This window comes from Saprolegnia diclina, assembly GCF_000281045.1.
Source record: "Saprolegnia diclina VS20 unplaced genomic scaffold supercont1.15, whole genome shotgun sequence".
Lineage (NCBI taxonomy): Eukaryota > Oomycota > Saprolegniomycetes > Saprolegniales > Saprolegniaceae > Saprolegnia > Saprolegnia diclina.
Window position 1 is genome coordinate 37 of NW_008246082.1, and position 16,337 is coordinate 16,373.

The following is a 16,337-nucleotide window of genomic DNA, read 5'->3' on the forward strand; positions in this document are numbered from 1 at the left end:
GCGCGCCATGAACTCGAGCCGGGCCGCCGCCGCGTTCTTCTGGACCCGATCGATCGCGTCTGACAGTCGTGCCAGAGCTACGGTGGCATCCCGTGAGAGCTCCCGTTTGCACTCCCGGCTTTCGGTAGCCATCGTCTCCAAGCTGGCCGACAAGCTGGCACACGTGTTGGCCATCTGATCGTAGCGGTCCGTAACGTGCTGTTGCAGCGAGACAAAGCCTTGCTGGAGCTCGGCCATCGCGTCGACACGCACGAGAGACGACAAGTCGCAGCCGCGCCACCAGCCCCAACAACAACACTCGTCACGTCCAAGCACCACCAGCACCGCTCTTTTTGGGGGCTGCGCTGCTGAGCCACTCTCGACATCTCCATCACGCGGCCAAGTCGCGCAAGATCGACAACCAGCGGCAAGGTCCCCCGTCTCTCCCGACCAGCGGCTTCTACAAGACGCAAGGCAGATCACACGCCGTCGCCACCGAGCCTCACACACTGGCGTGACTTTCAAGCAAGCGGCGCGACCAAGATCGCTCCGAGACGGCTTACCACCAACGGACGCCGACCAGGTGACGCTTGACATCAGCACCGACGCAGACGACAAGCACCGCCACGTTTGCACGCAGCAGCAAACACCAAGGCTCGGTGGCACGACTCTGAAGAACTGCAGCGAGCAAGATGCACCATGTTCCCAACTCGACGCCTCGCTACGAACGACCACGCCCGACCGTCAGTCTCGAGCGACACCGAGCAATCACCAAGACGAGGCGTCAAGAGCACAAGCACGGACCTCGGTCCACCGGCGCGCTCACCATCGCCAAGCAGTCGCCAACGACGCCGATGAGTATGGATCGAAGAGAGTGACTGTTGCGGGTTCTGCCCGTGATCCGAGAAGCACGTGCTTGCAGCTCTGCTTGCAGTTCAAGTTGAAGCTCAACGACACCGCCTCTGAGAACAGGTTTAGGTTTAGCTTCTTGTAGCACGTCTTAATTCACTCACTCTTCATTTCAACTCCTCTTGAGCACCTCGCTACCACCCTCGGTGTGCAGACGAAGCGAGTCTCAACAGTGACCTCGGTGGCGCGCGGACCACGTGAGAAGCGCGGGCTTGAAGCCGAGTCCAGCTTGATGTTTCAGCGCGAAGTCGGTGCTTTGGTGGAGCCGGTGGCCTTGCGCGCCCTCGCCGATGGCTGGCGGCTCGCCGTTGATGAACTGGAGAATCAATTTGTCGGTGCAGTCGGACGTCTTGCTGCCCGGCGCCACCCACGCGAGCTGAACCGGTAGACAGCAGTATCATGGCCTTGCCGGTCAAGGTCTTTGCCTCGTGTCGCCAAAGGAGCAACCGGTCGTGCAGGCGGCGCAGTGCTTCGTCGCAGCGCGGCAGGTTCGGACCAACGAAATGCCAAGCACCGTCGGTCGTCTCATCGTTGTTGCGCGCGCTGCGACGTTGCTGATGGCTGTGTCAACTGGGCCTTGGCCCTCACCATCGGTCATCTCAAGACGACGGACGCCATCGCATTGGCCATGCCGACCTCAAGGCGCAGCTCACGCACCTGCTCGCACCGAAGCACTTGACGCACGCGAACTCGTCGAGTGCGTTGGGATTATAGTGTAGTGTCGGTCCAACTAGAGTGTACTCTCCCCGAGATAACTTGCGTCTTTGAGTTTGTCAGCGTGAGACTGCAGAGTCGACGCCATCCCAATCGCCGAGGACAAGTACCAACTTGCTCACTCCTGGTGACACGCAACTAGATGCAAGGCAAAGTTTATCCATACAAAGCACCTCTCGCGGTGGCTTCTACTACAGCATCAACTTTCGTCGACTCATCGACAGCAGACTCATCATCATCGTGCATTACTCGTGCTTGAGCTTGGCGGCCATGCGCTTCTCGAGGTCGCGCGCGGCAAAGTGGCGGCCAAAGAGCTTGAGCACTTCGTCAATGAGGATGACGGGCAGCGAAAAGGCGAGCACGACAAGCCACTCGTTCAGGTCGAGGGGCGTAACGCTAAAGATGGCCGCGAGCCAGTCGACGTACAGGATGACAAAGTGCAAGCCAAACGACACGAGCATCGCAATGATGAGGTACGGGTTGGACCACGGCGGCATCGTCACGAGCGACCCGTCTTCCGAGAGCGCGTTGAGCGCGTTGAACATCTCGATCGCGACCAAGACCGAGAGCGACAGCGTCGACGCCTTGGCCTTCCCGACGGTAAAGTACGCGCACGGATCGGCCGAAAAGTCGTGCCCGTCAAAGTTGTTGACCGTGAAGTTGGACCACGTCGCGCACTTGCCCCAGTTGGTGAGCTGGTGGTACGTGATGAGCGAGTGGCCGTCGTTGGAGCCGTCGTAAAACATGTACCAGTAGCCAAACACGCCGACGCACGCAAAGCCAACGTAGATACCGACGACCATGTAGCGGAAGAAGACCCAGCCGTTGATGAGCACGTCGTTCGCGCGGCGCGGCGGCTTGGTCATAATGTCCTTATCGGCCGGGTTGAAGCCGAGCGCGGTCGCGGGCGGGCCGTCCGTGACGAGGTTGACCCAGAGCAGCTGGACAGGGATGAGGCCTTCGGGCAAACCGAGCGCGGCCGTGAAGAAGATGGCCGCGACCTCGCCAATGTTGGACGAGATGAGGTACCGGATGAACGCCTGCATGTTGTTGTAGATCGCCCGGCCTTCCTCGACGGCCGAGACGATCGTCGCAAAGTTGTCGTCGGCCAGCACCATGTCGGCCGCTTCCTTGGCGACTTCGGTGCCCGAGATACCCATGGCAATACCAATGTCGGCTTGCTTGAGCGCGGGCGCGTCGTTGACACCGTCGCCCGTCATGGCCGTCACCTCGCCGTTCTGCTTGAGCATCTTGACCAGCATCTGCTTGTGCTTGGGCTCCGTGCGCGAGAACGCCATGCCCGTATCTTCCTTGTTCATCAAAAGCGCCACCTGCTTCTCGGCCGGCAGCGCAAAGAACTCGGCGCCCGTAAACGACTTGGTCGACACGTCCTCGTCCGCCTCGAAAATGCCAATCTTGCGGCACACCGACTCGGCCGTGAGCTTGTTGTCGCCCGTGATCATAATGACGCGGATGCCAGCCGTGTTGCACATGGCAATCATCGGGCGGACCTCCGGGCGCGGCGGGTCGAGCATACCGGTAAGGCCGAGGAACGTCAGGCCCGATTCGATCGACGCAAAGTTGTCCGTCTGTTCGAGCGTCTTGTGGGCGGCGTGGTGGCGGTCGCCGTCGTACGAGGCAAGGTTCCCGAGGTTCGACGTCTTTTGCGCAACCGCGAGGCAGCGCAGACTCAACCCCGCCATCTCTGTCACCTTGGCCAGAATCGCCTTCTTGCCCGTCTCTGTGAGCGCGACGGTCGTGCCGTTGCTGAGCTGAACGTGGGTGCAGCGGTGGAGGAGGCCTTCCGGCGCGCCCTTGACAAAGAGCACGTTCGCCTTGGTCGCGACCGACGCGCAGAGCACCGACATGGACTTGCGGTCGCGCGAGAACTCGAGCGTCGCAAGCTTCTTGAACTGGCGCTTCCAGAACGAGTTGCAGTACTGGACAGCCTTCGCCGGGTTGGTCTTGCGAAGGCCTTCAAACTCGGCTTGCGCCGCCGCGTCCGGCACGCCGGCCTTCTCGACGAGCACGCGGAGCGCGGCTTCGGTCGGCTCGCCGACGCGGACGTACTTGCCCTCGTTGTACTCGATCTCCGACTCGTTGCACATGGCGCAGACGGTCGCGAGGCTAAAGACGGACTTTTCGCTGCGAACCTGCGTCGTGTGGATGGCACCGAGCGGCGCATACGTGTGGCCTTCGACCTCGTACGTGATGAGGTCGCCTTCGGTCGCGCCCGGGTGCGTAAAGCTAACGCACGACATTTCGTTGGTTGTGAGCGTGCCCGTCTTGTCCGAGCAAATGACGGTCGTGCAGCCGAGCGTCTCGACCGACGGCAGCTTGCGCACGATCGCGTTCTTCTTGGCCATCTTCTTGGTCCCGAGCGCAAGGCACGTGGTGATGACAGCAGGCAGACCTTCCGGGATCGCGGCGACGGCGAGCGCGACGGCAATCTTGAAGTAGTAGATGCAGCCCTTGAAGACCGAGCCGTGCACGGGGTCGAAAAAGTTCTTGTAGTTGATCAGCCACACGACGAGGCAGATGACGCCAATGACCTTGGAGAGGAGCTCACCAAACTCGTCGAGCTTCTTCTTGAGCGGCGTCGACTCTTCGTCTTCGGCCGCAGCCTGCACGCTCTTCTGGATCTGGCCAATCTCGGTTTCCATGCCGACCTTGACGACGACGCCGTGGCCCATGCCGTTGACAATGACAGTCGTCGCAAAGAGCATGTTCTTCTTGGCTTGGATCACGTCTTCCGTGTTGGCCGGGAGCTCGTCAATGTCCTTGTTGACCGAGACACTCTCACCCGTCATTTGCGACTGCTCCGCGCGCATCGCCGTCGTCTTGAGCGAGATGAGGCGCATGTCGGCCGGCACCTTGTCGCCGACGCGGACTTCGACCACGTCGCCGGGCACGAGCTCGCGCGCCGCGATCGTCTGCATGTGGCCGTTGCGGAGCACGCGCGCGTTCTCCGGCTGCAAGTTCTTGAGCGCTTCAAGCGCCGACTCGGCGTTCGACTCTTGCCAGACGCCGACGACGGCGTTGAGCACCAAGATGACCAAGATGACAAACGGCTCGACGTACGCGCCGATCCCTTCGCCATGGTTGTCTTCGTCCATCCACGCCAGCACAAATGACACCATGGCTGCGGCGAGGAGGATCTTGACGAGCGCATCGTCAAACTGCTCGAGCACGAGCTGCCACAGCGGCGTCGCCTCTTCCTTGTCGAGCTCGTTCCAGCCATGCTCCTTGCGCGAGGCCTCGACCTGGGCATCATTCAGGCCCGCCTCTTCCGTGACCTTGTAATGCGATAGCACTTCGTCGACCGTTTTCTACGCAGGTAGATGCATGAGCCTCTGCATGAACCTCCTGCATGGAGCATGTCATCGTCTACCAGGTCGAAGCGGACTGCCATTGCGCCTTGTGCAATTCACGGTAAATATGCAAATCGCCAAACCGCCTCCGCCCCATGTCTCTGTGCCCGTATCTGATTGGCCAAAATGAAATCCATTTCTATCTGCACCCGCTTTCGATGGAAGAACATCCGGATAAAGTGGCCAGAAGGCCGCCGCCGATTGGTTCGACACGTGGCACCGCGGTAGCGTATCCGGACGCGCCCCACACCGCGATCTTGGAATGGTAAATAGTGTGCACCGTTGAATCGTGTGAAACGCAGCGGGCGACCGTGTCTTCCGGCAGCCGCGCCACGTCATGCTTACACTTCAACCCATCTAAGACCGATAACCTCTATCCGTGCTCGTCTATTACGATACAGCGAGCTAGTACTGCCTGCTACGTCCCATGGCTTCCTGTGGCGTCGGCACAAGGCCGCGCGACACGCGTGTCCCTGGGGATCGCAACCTTGCATGCATGCAAGGCGCCTTGTCGTCACATCATGGAGGCTACTCCAGTAGGCTCATGTTTCTACAGTCTGTACAGTGTAGGACATTCTTTTCGCTCGAGAAATCCTTGGCCAAACGAGAAATCCTTGGCCAAAGCCGGATCGCAAAAGTATCGAATCTTACACTATTGACGGGTGAAATTTCGAAGCCGCCGACGGAAATCGTGTAGGGTTGTCGGTCGGCTTCTCGAAAAGGCTGACCGCAATGTTGAAGTAGCCACATCCAAGACGGCCGGCTCGGTCCGCCCGACCAGCTTTGCCGACAGCGCGGAGAGCGCTGCGTCGACTGCTGCGGCGGCAGCTCGGCGCCACGGCTGCAGAGACAGGCAGGTACTCGTGGCGTCGCGACAGTCCACTCCTCGTAGTACCCAGTGAAGGGGCACAGCAGGCAGTAACCAAGCCGTGGCACGTTCAGACGCACTGTCGCGCCCGGTCCCATCTCTGGCACAGGATGTGCCAGACGGGGCACCACCGTGTATTGGCACTCGGAGAGGATGGTCGAGATGGCAGCATGCTGCATGACTCGTAGAGGTCTTGTATGCCAACCATACTGCGTGTCCCGGATGTAGTGCAGGTAGTACGCAGGAAGTACGCGTTGCAAATAAGGTTCATTGACAGTGTGCAGAATCATGTCTGGAACGGCTTGCTGGGCTGGCGCGGGTCCTTGCGCAAGTCGAACGAGCTCATGTGCTTCTTCTTTTCTTTCGCCAGCAGCACGGACGCGAGCGCGAGGAGGCCACACATGGCAGCCTACGTCTCCATGCATCCCATGCGACCTCGTGACGCCTTGGCAACGTACCTCAAAGGTGACGACGACAGTAAAGTCTTGGTTCGCTGCGGGCGGTATGCAGCGCTCGTACACCGTGGTGTTGGTCGTCTCGCTCTTGCAAAGCAGCTCTTGCTTGTAGCCCGTGCCTCGGCACCAGTTTTCGTTCTACGCAGCATGATGAGCCGCCCGTCATACACTGTATGCCCCAGCGTGCGACCTACCGCTTCCGACTTGGCGCAAGGGAGGCAGTCGCCGACAGCGTGGCATTGGTCGCCGAGCTTCGAGCGCAGCTTCGGGTCGGCCGACGCGCAGAGCGCGAGGACGGCGAAAACGAGCGCGGCCAGCAGCGCCGTCGCCTTCATCATCCTTGGTCGCTTGGGTCGCTTGGTCGTGGGATGGGACAGCGAAAAGCCAGCAGCCGGAAATGTTTTATTCGCGTTTTCTAACCAACAACTTGGCATACAATTAGCAAGATTAAAAGAAAAACTCTGTGTTTTAAACACTTGGATCATCCGGATATCCTGGCGTGTCCGCATACCGTGCCACTGTGCAAGGATGTTTGCCGTGGACCTCGAGTTTGCTGCCGACAAGATCGAGCTCTGCCTCGACTTTGATGGCGCCGTCCTCGTCGATGATGACGACGTCAATGACGCACCACATGACGTACCCTCGGGTAGCAACTTCGGTGACGACACGCTCGCACGCGCGATCGAGCGGCTCAAGCTCTTGGATGCGTCTTCTCTCGCGGCGCTGCTGCATCGCATGGTTCGCTGCCGCCTCGCCATCGCATGCGACTGCTCATGCAGCGATGACATCGTAGGACCAGCTGGAGACTGCCGTCTCAGCCTCGACGCGCCAGCTTGCCACGCAGGAGTCGGAGACGCGCCATCTTCGCCAGTTGTATCACAGTGCGATCCAAGAGAATGAGCGTTTGGCGCAGCAGCAAGCGCAGCCCGTAGTCATGGCGCAACCTACATCGGTACGAACCGCGCCCTTCTCACCTGCCATCGCATCTGTTCCCATTAGCTGCAGAGCTCGCTCCAAGAAGTGATGGAGATGGACCTCAAGGTGCATGCGCTGGCCAAGGAGAAGGACCAGCTCGTCTCGGAAAACCAAGTACGACGCAGCGACGCTTTCGAGCTCACTACAATGCATAGGTATGCAGCGTGTGACGTCGCTCTGCGCGCAGTTCCAGCAAGAGGTCATGTGGAAGACACTCGATCTCTCGGACAATCAGCGCAGTCTCCAGCGACTCGAGTGGCAGCTCGCGTCCGAGAAGACCAAAGTCGACGACAAAACACAAGAGATTGCCGACATGCGGGCCAAGGTCGCCGCCCTCGAAGACCAAACCGCGACGCTCCTCAAGCACAAGAAGGTGCTCATCACCGAAGTCAAGTCGCTGCAAAAGTATTCGCATGTCAATGTCACGGCGCTCGCCCAAGATGCACACGAAGCGCGCATGGTGCAAAAGAGTCTCGCCGAGAAGCTTGCGAGGTAGGCTATCCTGCAATCTTCGTCTTGGCTGCTACCTCGTAGCTATGTAGTGTGCAGCACGAGCGGGATGCGCTCCAGGCGTCGCTGCAAGCACTGCCATCGCCCGTCCATGCTAGTCTCGTTGCTGTGGACAAGGCTACCTTGCCATAGCACAATAATGGCGCAGTGTGCTGATCGACATGTACTATCCTCTTCCATGAGCAAACGGGCGTGGCCATGCGGTGCCATTACATCGGGCATGGCCCACGAGGAGGAAGTGCTCGCACCTATGGTCGTCATTCACGTCGCGTTGCGCAGCCGCTAGCGAGGCCTCTTGGCTGCATCGTCCGGGCGCTTCATCATGCACCGAGCCTGATGGGATGGCTGCCGCTCCTCTCGCGACGCTTCCGGACCACAACCCTGAATGGTTTCGGCAAAATTATAATCCATGCGTAGAATCTTCTTACAAACATCAAGTTATAAAATAAAAAAGAGCACGGCACGGCCCCACAAGGTACTTGTTCTCACAGTCCGGTTAAGGAGAAATCGACGATGTTCCAGCGCCTCCGCCATGCCGTCGGGTGGGGCTCTTCCTCGGGCATCGGGATGCACATGGCGAGCGGCCAGTCGAGGGTTGACTTCCAGGTGCATGCGCCATTAGGCCATGGCGAGTCCCTCTACGTGGTCGGCGACGCGTCCGCGCTCGGGACGGCGCTGCCAGCGCACGTCGACATGAGCGCCGTCCAGAGCCCCAAGCATGGCACGACGAGCGTACCGCCGTCGCCGCAGCACCCGACCCAGATCATGCACTTCAACGAAGCCCACTACACGTACGCGCGGCGCGACGATGCGACGAGCGGTGTCGTACCCGGGTCCTTTGTCGGGAGCTGCCGCCTCGTCACGACGCCCGAGATGTACCCGCTCTGGTACAACGCCGATCCCGTCGTCATGAGCTCCAACACCGTGCTCAACTATCGGTACGCGATCTGCGCCGGCGGCAAGTTTGTGCGCTACGAGACGATCGAGCGGTCGGCGACCATGATGGGCGACTCGATGCAAATCCAAGACGTGCTCGACCAAAGCCGCGAGGATCTGTACGCAAAGGGCCAGATGCAGCAGTTCGAGAAGGAGCTGTCGCACACGGTCGTGCCCCGTTTGAGCAGCGGCCAAGCATTTGTCGATCGCCGCGCAACCGCTGCCATGACCGACGACGTCTCTCGCCGTGGCATCAAGCGCGGCAGCACGCGTCTCCTCAAAGAGTCGTTTTCGATTCCCGAAGGCGAAGAGCGCGAGAACGACGACGAGATGGGCATGGCGCAGCCAGCGCTCTTGCCACCGGCGTCGCCCTTGCCGTGGCACGACCCGGACGCTAGCACGAATGTTGGCGGCGTTGGGCTCGGCCTCCGACGCCGCTCGGGCGGCTACAACGCGTGCTCGTCGCCCATCACCAAGGTCAGCAGCAAGGACGACAGCGCGGGCTTGCCCCTCTCGCCACAGAACCTCACGATCGAATCGACGGACGGCGTCATCATCGTCGTGCACCGTCTTCCGGTGCTCGTGACGCGCCGACCCGACGGCGAGTACGACATTGACTGGGAAGACGACAACCTCCTCTGCCCGTCCGGTCTCATCAAAGAAAACAAGAGCAACGGGCTCCTCTACCGGGACGGCACGTCGTCGGCGATGCGGCTCACGTGGGTTGGCCTCGTGCACTGCAAGGACCCGATCCCCAAGGCGGACGAAGAGAAGCTCGCGCGGCAGCTCCAAGCCTTCCACTGTGTGCCCGTCTTCTTGGCGCCGGCCATGCACCAGACGTTCCACGCGTTTTGCTACGGGACGCTGTGGCCCATCTTTCACAACATTGTCGACGTGTACGGGAAGCTCCCGACCCGGTGGTGGAACCCGTCGCAGCAGAAGAACGCGTGGAGCTCGTACATGCACGTGAACCGCATGTTTGTCAACAAGGTGATTGAGATCTACAACGAAGGCGACCTCGTCTGGGTCCACGGGCTCCATTTGCTGGTCGCGCCGTCGTTCCTCGCGCGCCGACTGCCGTATGTGAACGTCGGACTCTTCTTGCACACGCCGTTCCCGTCGTCGGAGATTTTCCGGACGCTCTCGGTGCGGGCCGACCTCCTCCGTGGCATGCTCAGCGCCGACCACATTGGTACGCTCTTGTCTTGATAGATTTATACGAGTTTGGGAAATGTAGGGTTTCACTTGTACGAGCACGCGCGTCACTTTCTCACGAGCTGCCGGCGCATCCTCGGGCTCAAGTACACGGCGCAGGCCGGCGGGTACATTGGCGTCGAGTACAATGGCCGCATGGTGGCGGTCACGATCAGCCACATTGGCATCGAGCCGCCGTTTGTCGAGCGGCTGAGTGTCAAGGACCAGGTCTTGGACGAGACGCGCCGCCTCAAGGAGCTCTACCGCGCGGGCGAGAAGACGATCATCGTGGGCATTGACCAAGTCGAGCGCCTCAAGGGCATCAACCTCAAGTTTATCGCGATCGAGCAGTTTCTCAAGACGTACCCCGCGTACCGCAACAAGATCCAAGTCGTCCAGGTCTCTCCTTTGAATCCGAGATTGAGAAGTTGTCATGCGCGTGTAGATTGGCATTGTCGACGGTTCGGACACGTCCGAGGCCAAGCTGCGCCTGCGCCAAGAGCTCCGCGCCACGGTCCAGCGCATCAACGCGGCCTTTCCGCAGGAGCGCGAGCCCGTGATTGCGTACTCGGAGCTCAACAACACGGACTTGTCGATTCGCCTTCCGCTATGGAACCTCGGCGACATTATGGTACGTGTTTGCGCAATTTTGCCGTCTTTTTGCCTGTTTTTCCGGCTTTTTCGTTTTCTTCATAACCTTTTATGTCCCTAGCTCTTGACGACGGTCCGCGACGCCGTGAGCTTGTACCCGTTTGAGTTTGTGTACGCGCACAAGCTCTCGAACGACCCGGGCGTCGTCGTCGTCTCGGAGTTTTCCGGCAGCAGCCGCGTGCTCACGGGCAGCCTCGGCGTCAACCCGTGGAAGCGCAACGAGATTGTCGAGGCACTGTACGCGGCCGTGACCATGTCGCCGGCTGAGAAAGCTGCGCGGCACTTGCACGATTTCGAGTACGTGGCGTTCAACACTCGCACGAAGTGGGCCGAGCGCATCCTCGTCGACCTCAAGCGCACGAGCAAGGCGAGCTCGACCGTCGGCATGCAGTACATGGGCTACGGCCTCGGGCTTGGCTACCGCATGCTCGAGTTCAACGCGGGCTTCAAGCTCCTCGAGACGGACACGGTCGTCCGGGCGTACCGCCACAGCTTTCGCCGCGTCCTACTGTTTGACTATGGCAACACGCTCCAGCAAGAGGCGACGCCGGCCCACGACTTTTCCAAGTACATTCAAGAAGACGAGAACGGTGCGATCACGAGCCAGGCGCAGCACGACGCACTGCCGCCGTCGAACGAGCTCCTCTCGGCGCTCGGGAAGCTCTGCGCCGACCCACGCAACACGGTGTTTGTGCTCAGTGGCCGCGAGCGCCAAGATCTGGAGAAGACTCTGGGCGGCGTCAAGTGCCTCGGCTTGGCGGCCGAGCACGGATACCTCTACCGGTGGGGCGACAGCGGCAAGGAAGACGACGCGTGGCTGTGCACCAAGGAGAACTTTGACGACTCGTGGAAGGACATTACCCACTCGGTGATGGACATTTACACGCAGGTACCATGAGTGCTCTCTTGTCCAACCCGTATGGACGATGTTTGTCCATGTAGCGCACGCACGGCACGTACATTGAGCTGAAAGGGAGCGCGCTTTTGTGGCAGTTTCGCGACGCCGACCCCGAGTTTGGCCAGTTGCAGGCCAAGGAGCTCCACGACCAGCTGCAGCAAGTGCTCGAGACGTACCAAGTCGAAGTGCTCACGGGCACCGATTACCTCGTACGGATTGTGTGCGGGATGTGGAGATTGAAGTCGCGACTAGGAGGTGCGCCCCGAAGGCGTCGACAAGGGCGTCATGGTCGACCGGATCCTCTCGACGCTCGAGAGCCAGCAAGGCTCGCCGGTCGACTTTTGTTTGTGCATTGGCGACGACCAGTCGGACGAGTTTATGTTTTCGTATCTCGAAGAACGGCACCTGCCCAAGACGTTTACGGTCACGGTCGGGAAGAAGCCGAGCGCGGCCAAGCACTTCCTCAACGACGTTGACCAAGTCATGGAGGTGCTCAACGCGCTCACCAAGGTCTCGACGACCTCGAACCGCAACCTCTCGATGAACGACTTGCGGCTTATGGAGCAGCGCCCGCAGCCGTTCCCGCTGCCTCGGTACGTGTCGTTTGTGATTCAGTTTTGTGTGCTAAGGACGCGGGCGTAGCGTCGACCGACCGTCGCTGGAGGAGACCGTGGCGACGCCGCCGAGTTCGCTCAAGACGGCCAAGTACTCGATGTCGATGAGCGCGCTCTCGTCGGTCGCTGCCGAGCCGGCCTTGGGGCTGCGCCGCGTCGCGTCGACGTCGGCCACGTCGTACGAGCAGTACTTTAGCAACATTGACGAAGAAGACGACGACGACGGCGGCGGCATCTTCTTTTAAACGCAAATTTTAGGTCCAGATATGTGTACAAGTTGTCTGTTGTGTCTTGACAACCAACTACACACTAGTAGAAGCCCAACAGTAGACGTCATTGGCGTCGGAAGGAAGATATCAGGTAACCTGATATCGAGGTGACAGAAATTAGTCAAACAAGAAGTTGGGTCTTGCTAGCCAAAGTACATCCAATCAATTGAGTCGATGTACGCTTGTGTTAGCGGTGAGCCTTGATGGAGTCGACTCAGCGACCAGTAGACTGACTAGACGACTAAACGACGCAGCCGAGGGACAAACATCTAGTCAACTGTAGACCCTGGAGATGAACAGAGCGACAACACACCACGACCAGGTGTTGTGCTCTCTACGAGCGTGTAGGAAAAATCCGGAGTCTACAGATTCCGGGGGTCTAGGCGCCGAGGCAGGAAGAACCTTCTGCGGTCAGCTGCTCTGCTCTAGTCCCGAGTGACCAACTGCAGTGATCATGGTGGCTTTTATGCCCGGCTGTTGTTGGACGCAGAGACAACCCAGGAGCAAGACCGTCATTCCGTTCCAAGCGACACATTGCGCTCTTGGTCATTTGCCCATTGTCAACGATGGCCTCGCCCGTGCTCCGGTCGCCCGACCTTTTCACAACGATTGCGTCGTACCAAGATGGACTACCGCAAGATTTGGCGATCGTCCAGCGCCTCGCCAACACCATGGAGCTCACGACGTACCAACCCTTTGGAATCTTGCACCAAGCTGGGGTTTTCGCCCACGTCCCAGTCCGGTTTGCGTCGTTGCCGTATCTCGAGCGGTACCCACGCGAGATGACAAGGCTACCTCATCACGCGCTCTTTGTCTCGCCGTGCTTGTACGACCGCGCCCTCGCACTTCATCTAACGATTGTTGAAGGTGACGTGACGCTCGTCCAGCAATGGCTGCGATGGGATGCCTCTCTGTGTACGTCGGCGACGCTCGAGCTTGCTGCTGCTGCGTCTCAAGGTCCGATTCTGCGTCTTCTCTTCGAGCAGTTTCCAGCGCTGGCCACACCCAAGATGATGGACCTTGTCGCCATGTCGGGTGACCTCCCACTGCTCTTGTGGCTTCACGAGGCGGGCGTGGCGTGCACCACTGCCGCGATGGACGGCGCGGCCATGAACGGTCACTATGACGTCGTCCTCTTCCTGCACTCTGCAAGGACCGAGGGCTGCACGATCGCGGCGGCAACGGCAGCAGTGGTCAATGGTCACGCGTCGATCGTTCGCTTTCTTCTCGTGCAGCGCACCGAAAGCTTTGACCCATCGCTCATATTCAATGCACCGCATGTCGAGCACTTGACGCACAGTGTACTCGGCGAGGCGCATATTGAGGCTGTCGACCTCGTCGAGGCGACGGCGCAGTTGACCGACGCTGCGCTTCAGACGATCGTCCACAGGGGGGGTCTCGCCGTCCTTGAACACGTCTACACACGTGGGTACGTTCCACGCATGACCAAGTCGAGAATGCAGTGCGCGCTCGCCAAGCAAGACCACGCAATGCTGCGCTACGTTCTCGACTGCATCGACCAAGAGAACCCGCGACCACCGAGCGACGATGAATGGCTGCCACCGACCAACGTCGGTTCGCACAAGTCGCCTCGGCACCCGAGTCCATTCGATCGGTGGGACTTTTGTACTCTCATGGATTTCGCGGCCTTCAACGGCGACCTGACGTCGCTGGAGCTCTTGCACAAGAGCCGCCTGCGCGTCGGGTCGGGCCGATCTATCGCCTTGGCCGCGTACCGCGGACACACGCATGTTCTCGAATGGCTGCATACGAACCGACGCGATGGCTGTGACGAAGATGCGATGGCGCTCGCTGCTGGTCATGGCTACTTGGACGTTGTGCGCTGGCTCCACGAGGTCTACGGACTGTGTCGGACGAACGCTGCCTTCGCGACGGCAGCGTACGCGGGCCACCTCGATATGGTGACGTACCTCTTGGACGTACCGACGGACGGTGTCGATACGCCAAGCGACGCACAACTCCCGACACGACATCGCCTTGCCGTTGCACGACTACATGCAAGATGGTCAACGTGGCAGCCCGGATGGCAACTGCGTCTCGGGCTCGGCGACGTTCTGGGCGGCGAGCCAAGGTCACCTCGAGGCTTTGGAGCTGCTTTTGGCCCGCGGCCATCCCGTTCCGCCCAATGCGATCGAGAAAGCCGCGGCACACGGTCACTTGCACGTCGTGCAGTTCGGAGGTAAATGTGCACCTTTGAAGTGCGTCATGACCACAAGAAGCGCTGTCAGCGTTGGTGTCTCGGACGCGATGCCAGCACCACCGAGAAGCGATGGGACTTCAAAGTCCTTGGGCGTCTTGACCTGTGGCGGTGGCGCATTCACGCTGGCCAAATCGGTATTTTTCTTTTTCTTAGGGGTCGTCTTTGCGGACGCGTTGTCTCGTAGCGCGCGCTGGGCTGCCTCCTGCGCCCGCTCGGCCTCCTTGGCGGCTTTGAGGCGCGCAGCCTCTTCGCGCCGAAGGGCCTTGGCCGCCCGGGCTTGGTACGCCTTGCGTTTTTCCAGCACCTTCTTGAGGAGCTTGCGGGCCTCGTCGTCGGTCGCGACGGTGTCCGCGACCGGCTGGATCGCGGCGGCGGTGTCGACAGCTCGCATCGGATGCGATCTTGGGCTAAAAACACGCAGTTTGCACGACAGTGTTGACCTATCACTTGTCTCTAGTGAGCAACGGCGCGGACGCCTTCACGAGAGCTTTGGCTAACGCTGCAGTCACCGACGCCTCATCAGCGCGGTGCGGGCAGCACACGTCGACACGGTAGCGTACGTGCTGTCGCATGGCTGCTGGCAGCACGAGGCCCCGAAGACGCGCTTGAGGCAGTCTTTTTCCAATCTGCCCACGCCGCCCAACGAGGTGGTGTCTCCTTGGGAGAACTTGTGTGTCGCGGTCGCGGACTCTGGGCGCGTCGACTCGTACGAGCTCGTGGGTGACGCGTTTCCCGTCGAGTTGGCGACGCCGCTACGAGCTCGCATCTCGGAGCGCATGATGGTCCACGCGGCGCTCCATGGCCATCTCGACATGCTCCGACATTTGCACACCAAATGCGGCTTTGGATGGACGGCTGTGGTGTGCGATGCAGCGATGCACAGCCGCCGCAAGACCACACTGCGCTACCTGGAGACGATGGGGCCTCCGGGCGCCACCATGTACACGGCCGACAAGCACATTGGCGCGAGGGCGAGACTAGAGCCTCATTTTCAGTCCCCATATATCCGATAGAGTAGTAGTTAGTCGTGCAGCCATGTTGACACGTCGTCCAGCCATTTGATCCGCGTTTAACCGATATCAAGACGAGAGTTATGCAGAATATATCAGTGTGTGCATACGCTCCTGGGAAGAAAGAGAGGCGGTGCACGCCACATGTACCCTCCAGCTCAATGTATCACAGCGATGACGACACCTCATGAGCCGAGGAGGACTGCGACCACGGTGAATTGTTGTCGATCGACGCGCATCGTAACCATTATCCGGCACTCTGTACGGATAAGGAAGTCAAAATGACAATCAACGGCACGACCAACATTTGGCGCGTGTCAAAACTACTACTGATGCGGTCATTTCCCAATTGTCAACGATGGCCTCGCTCGTGCTTCAGTCGCCCAACCTCATCGAGGCCATTGTGTCGTACCAAGATGGTCTTCCCGAAGACTTGGCGATCGTCCAGCGCCTCGCTGACACTGTCAACCTCACACCAGGTTCGCAGTACCGAAACTTGAACCAAACGGGGTACCTCGCGCACGTCCCAGCCCGGTTTGCGTCGCTACCGTACCTTCAGCGCTACCCCCACCCGACGACCAAGCTACCTAGCTACGCGCTCTTTGTCTCGCCGCGCTATTACGACCGCGCAAGTGCGCTCCACCTCTCGGTTGTGGAAGGTGACGTGGCGCTCGTCCAGCAATGGCTGCGATGGGATGCCTCTCTGTGTACGTCGGCGACGCTCGAGCTTGCTGCGGCCGCATCCCAAGGTCCGATTCTGCGT

At 60.0% G+C, this 16,337-nt stretch overlaps 5 protein-coding genes across 5 annotated transcripts; 3 read left to right on the forward strand and 2 right to left on the reverse strand.

Moving 5' to 3' along the window:
• Positions 1–1,698: 1,698 nt before the first annotated feature.
• On the reverse strand, positions 1,699–5,100 carry SDRG_05595 (Ca2+-transporting ATPase). Its single transcript, XM_008611318.1, has 2 exons — positions 4,994–5,100; positions 1,699–4,931 (listed from the first exon to the last, which is right to left on the reverse strand). The coding sequence occupies exons 1-2, from the start codon at positions 5,012–5,014 to the stop codon at positions 1,848–1,850; spliced, it is 3,105 nt and encodes a 1,034-aa protein (XP_008609540.1). The 5' UTR covers positions 5,015–5,100; the 3' UTR covers positions 1,699–1,847.
• A 989-nt stretch (positions 5,101–6,089) lies between these two features.
• On the reverse strand, positions 6,090–6,699 carry SDRG_05596 (hypothetical protein). Its single transcript, XM_008611319.1, has 3 exons — positions 6,491–6,699; positions 6,300–6,434; positions 6,090–6,250 (listed from the first exon to the last, which is right to left on the reverse strand). The coding sequence occupies exons 1-3, from the start codon at positions 6,632–6,634 to the stop codon at positions 6,128–6,130; spliced, it is 402 nt and encodes a 133-aa protein (XP_008609541.1). The 5' UTR covers positions 6,635–6,699; the 3' UTR covers positions 6,090–6,127.
• A 120-nt stretch (positions 6,700–6,819) lies between these two features.
• On the forward strand, positions 6,820–8,252 carry SDRG_05597 (hypothetical protein). Its single transcript, XM_008611320.1, has 5 exons — positions 6,820–7,034; positions 7,090–7,248; positions 7,296–7,385; positions 7,435–7,763; positions 7,814–8,252. The coding sequence occupies exons 1-5, from the start codon at positions 6,825–6,827 to the stop codon at positions 7,911–7,913; spliced, it is 888 nt and encodes a 295-aa protein (XP_008609542.1). The 5' UTR covers positions 6,820–6,824; the 3' UTR covers positions 7,914–8,252.
• A 22-nt stretch (positions 8,253–8,274) lies between these two features.
• Positions 8,275–12,528, forward strand: SDRG_05598 (hypothetical protein). The gene is made up of 7 exons (XM_008611321.1): positions 8,275–9,909; positions 9,955–10,310; positions 10,357–10,542; positions 10,624–11,451; positions 11,505–11,669; positions 11,713–12,053; positions 12,103–12,528. Exons 1-7 carry the CDS (start codon positions 8,295–8,297, stop codon positions 12,317–12,319), a joined length of 3,708 nt encoding a protein of 1,235 aa, XP_008609543.1. The 5' UTR covers positions 8,275–8,294; the 3' UTR covers positions 12,320–12,528.
• A 381-nt stretch (positions 12,529–12,909) lies between these two features.
• SDRG_05599 (hypothetical protein) lies at positions 12,910–15,552 on the forward strand (the record flags this gene model as incomplete). The annotated part of the gene is made up of 2 exons (XM_008611322.1): positions 12,910–14,346; positions 14,749–15,552. 2 exons carry the CDS (start codon positions 12,910–12,912, stop codon positions 15,001–15,003), a joined length of 1,692 nt encoding a protein of 563 aa, XP_008609544.1. The 3' UTR covers positions 15,004–15,552.
• Positions 15,553–16,337: the final 785 nt, after the last annotated feature.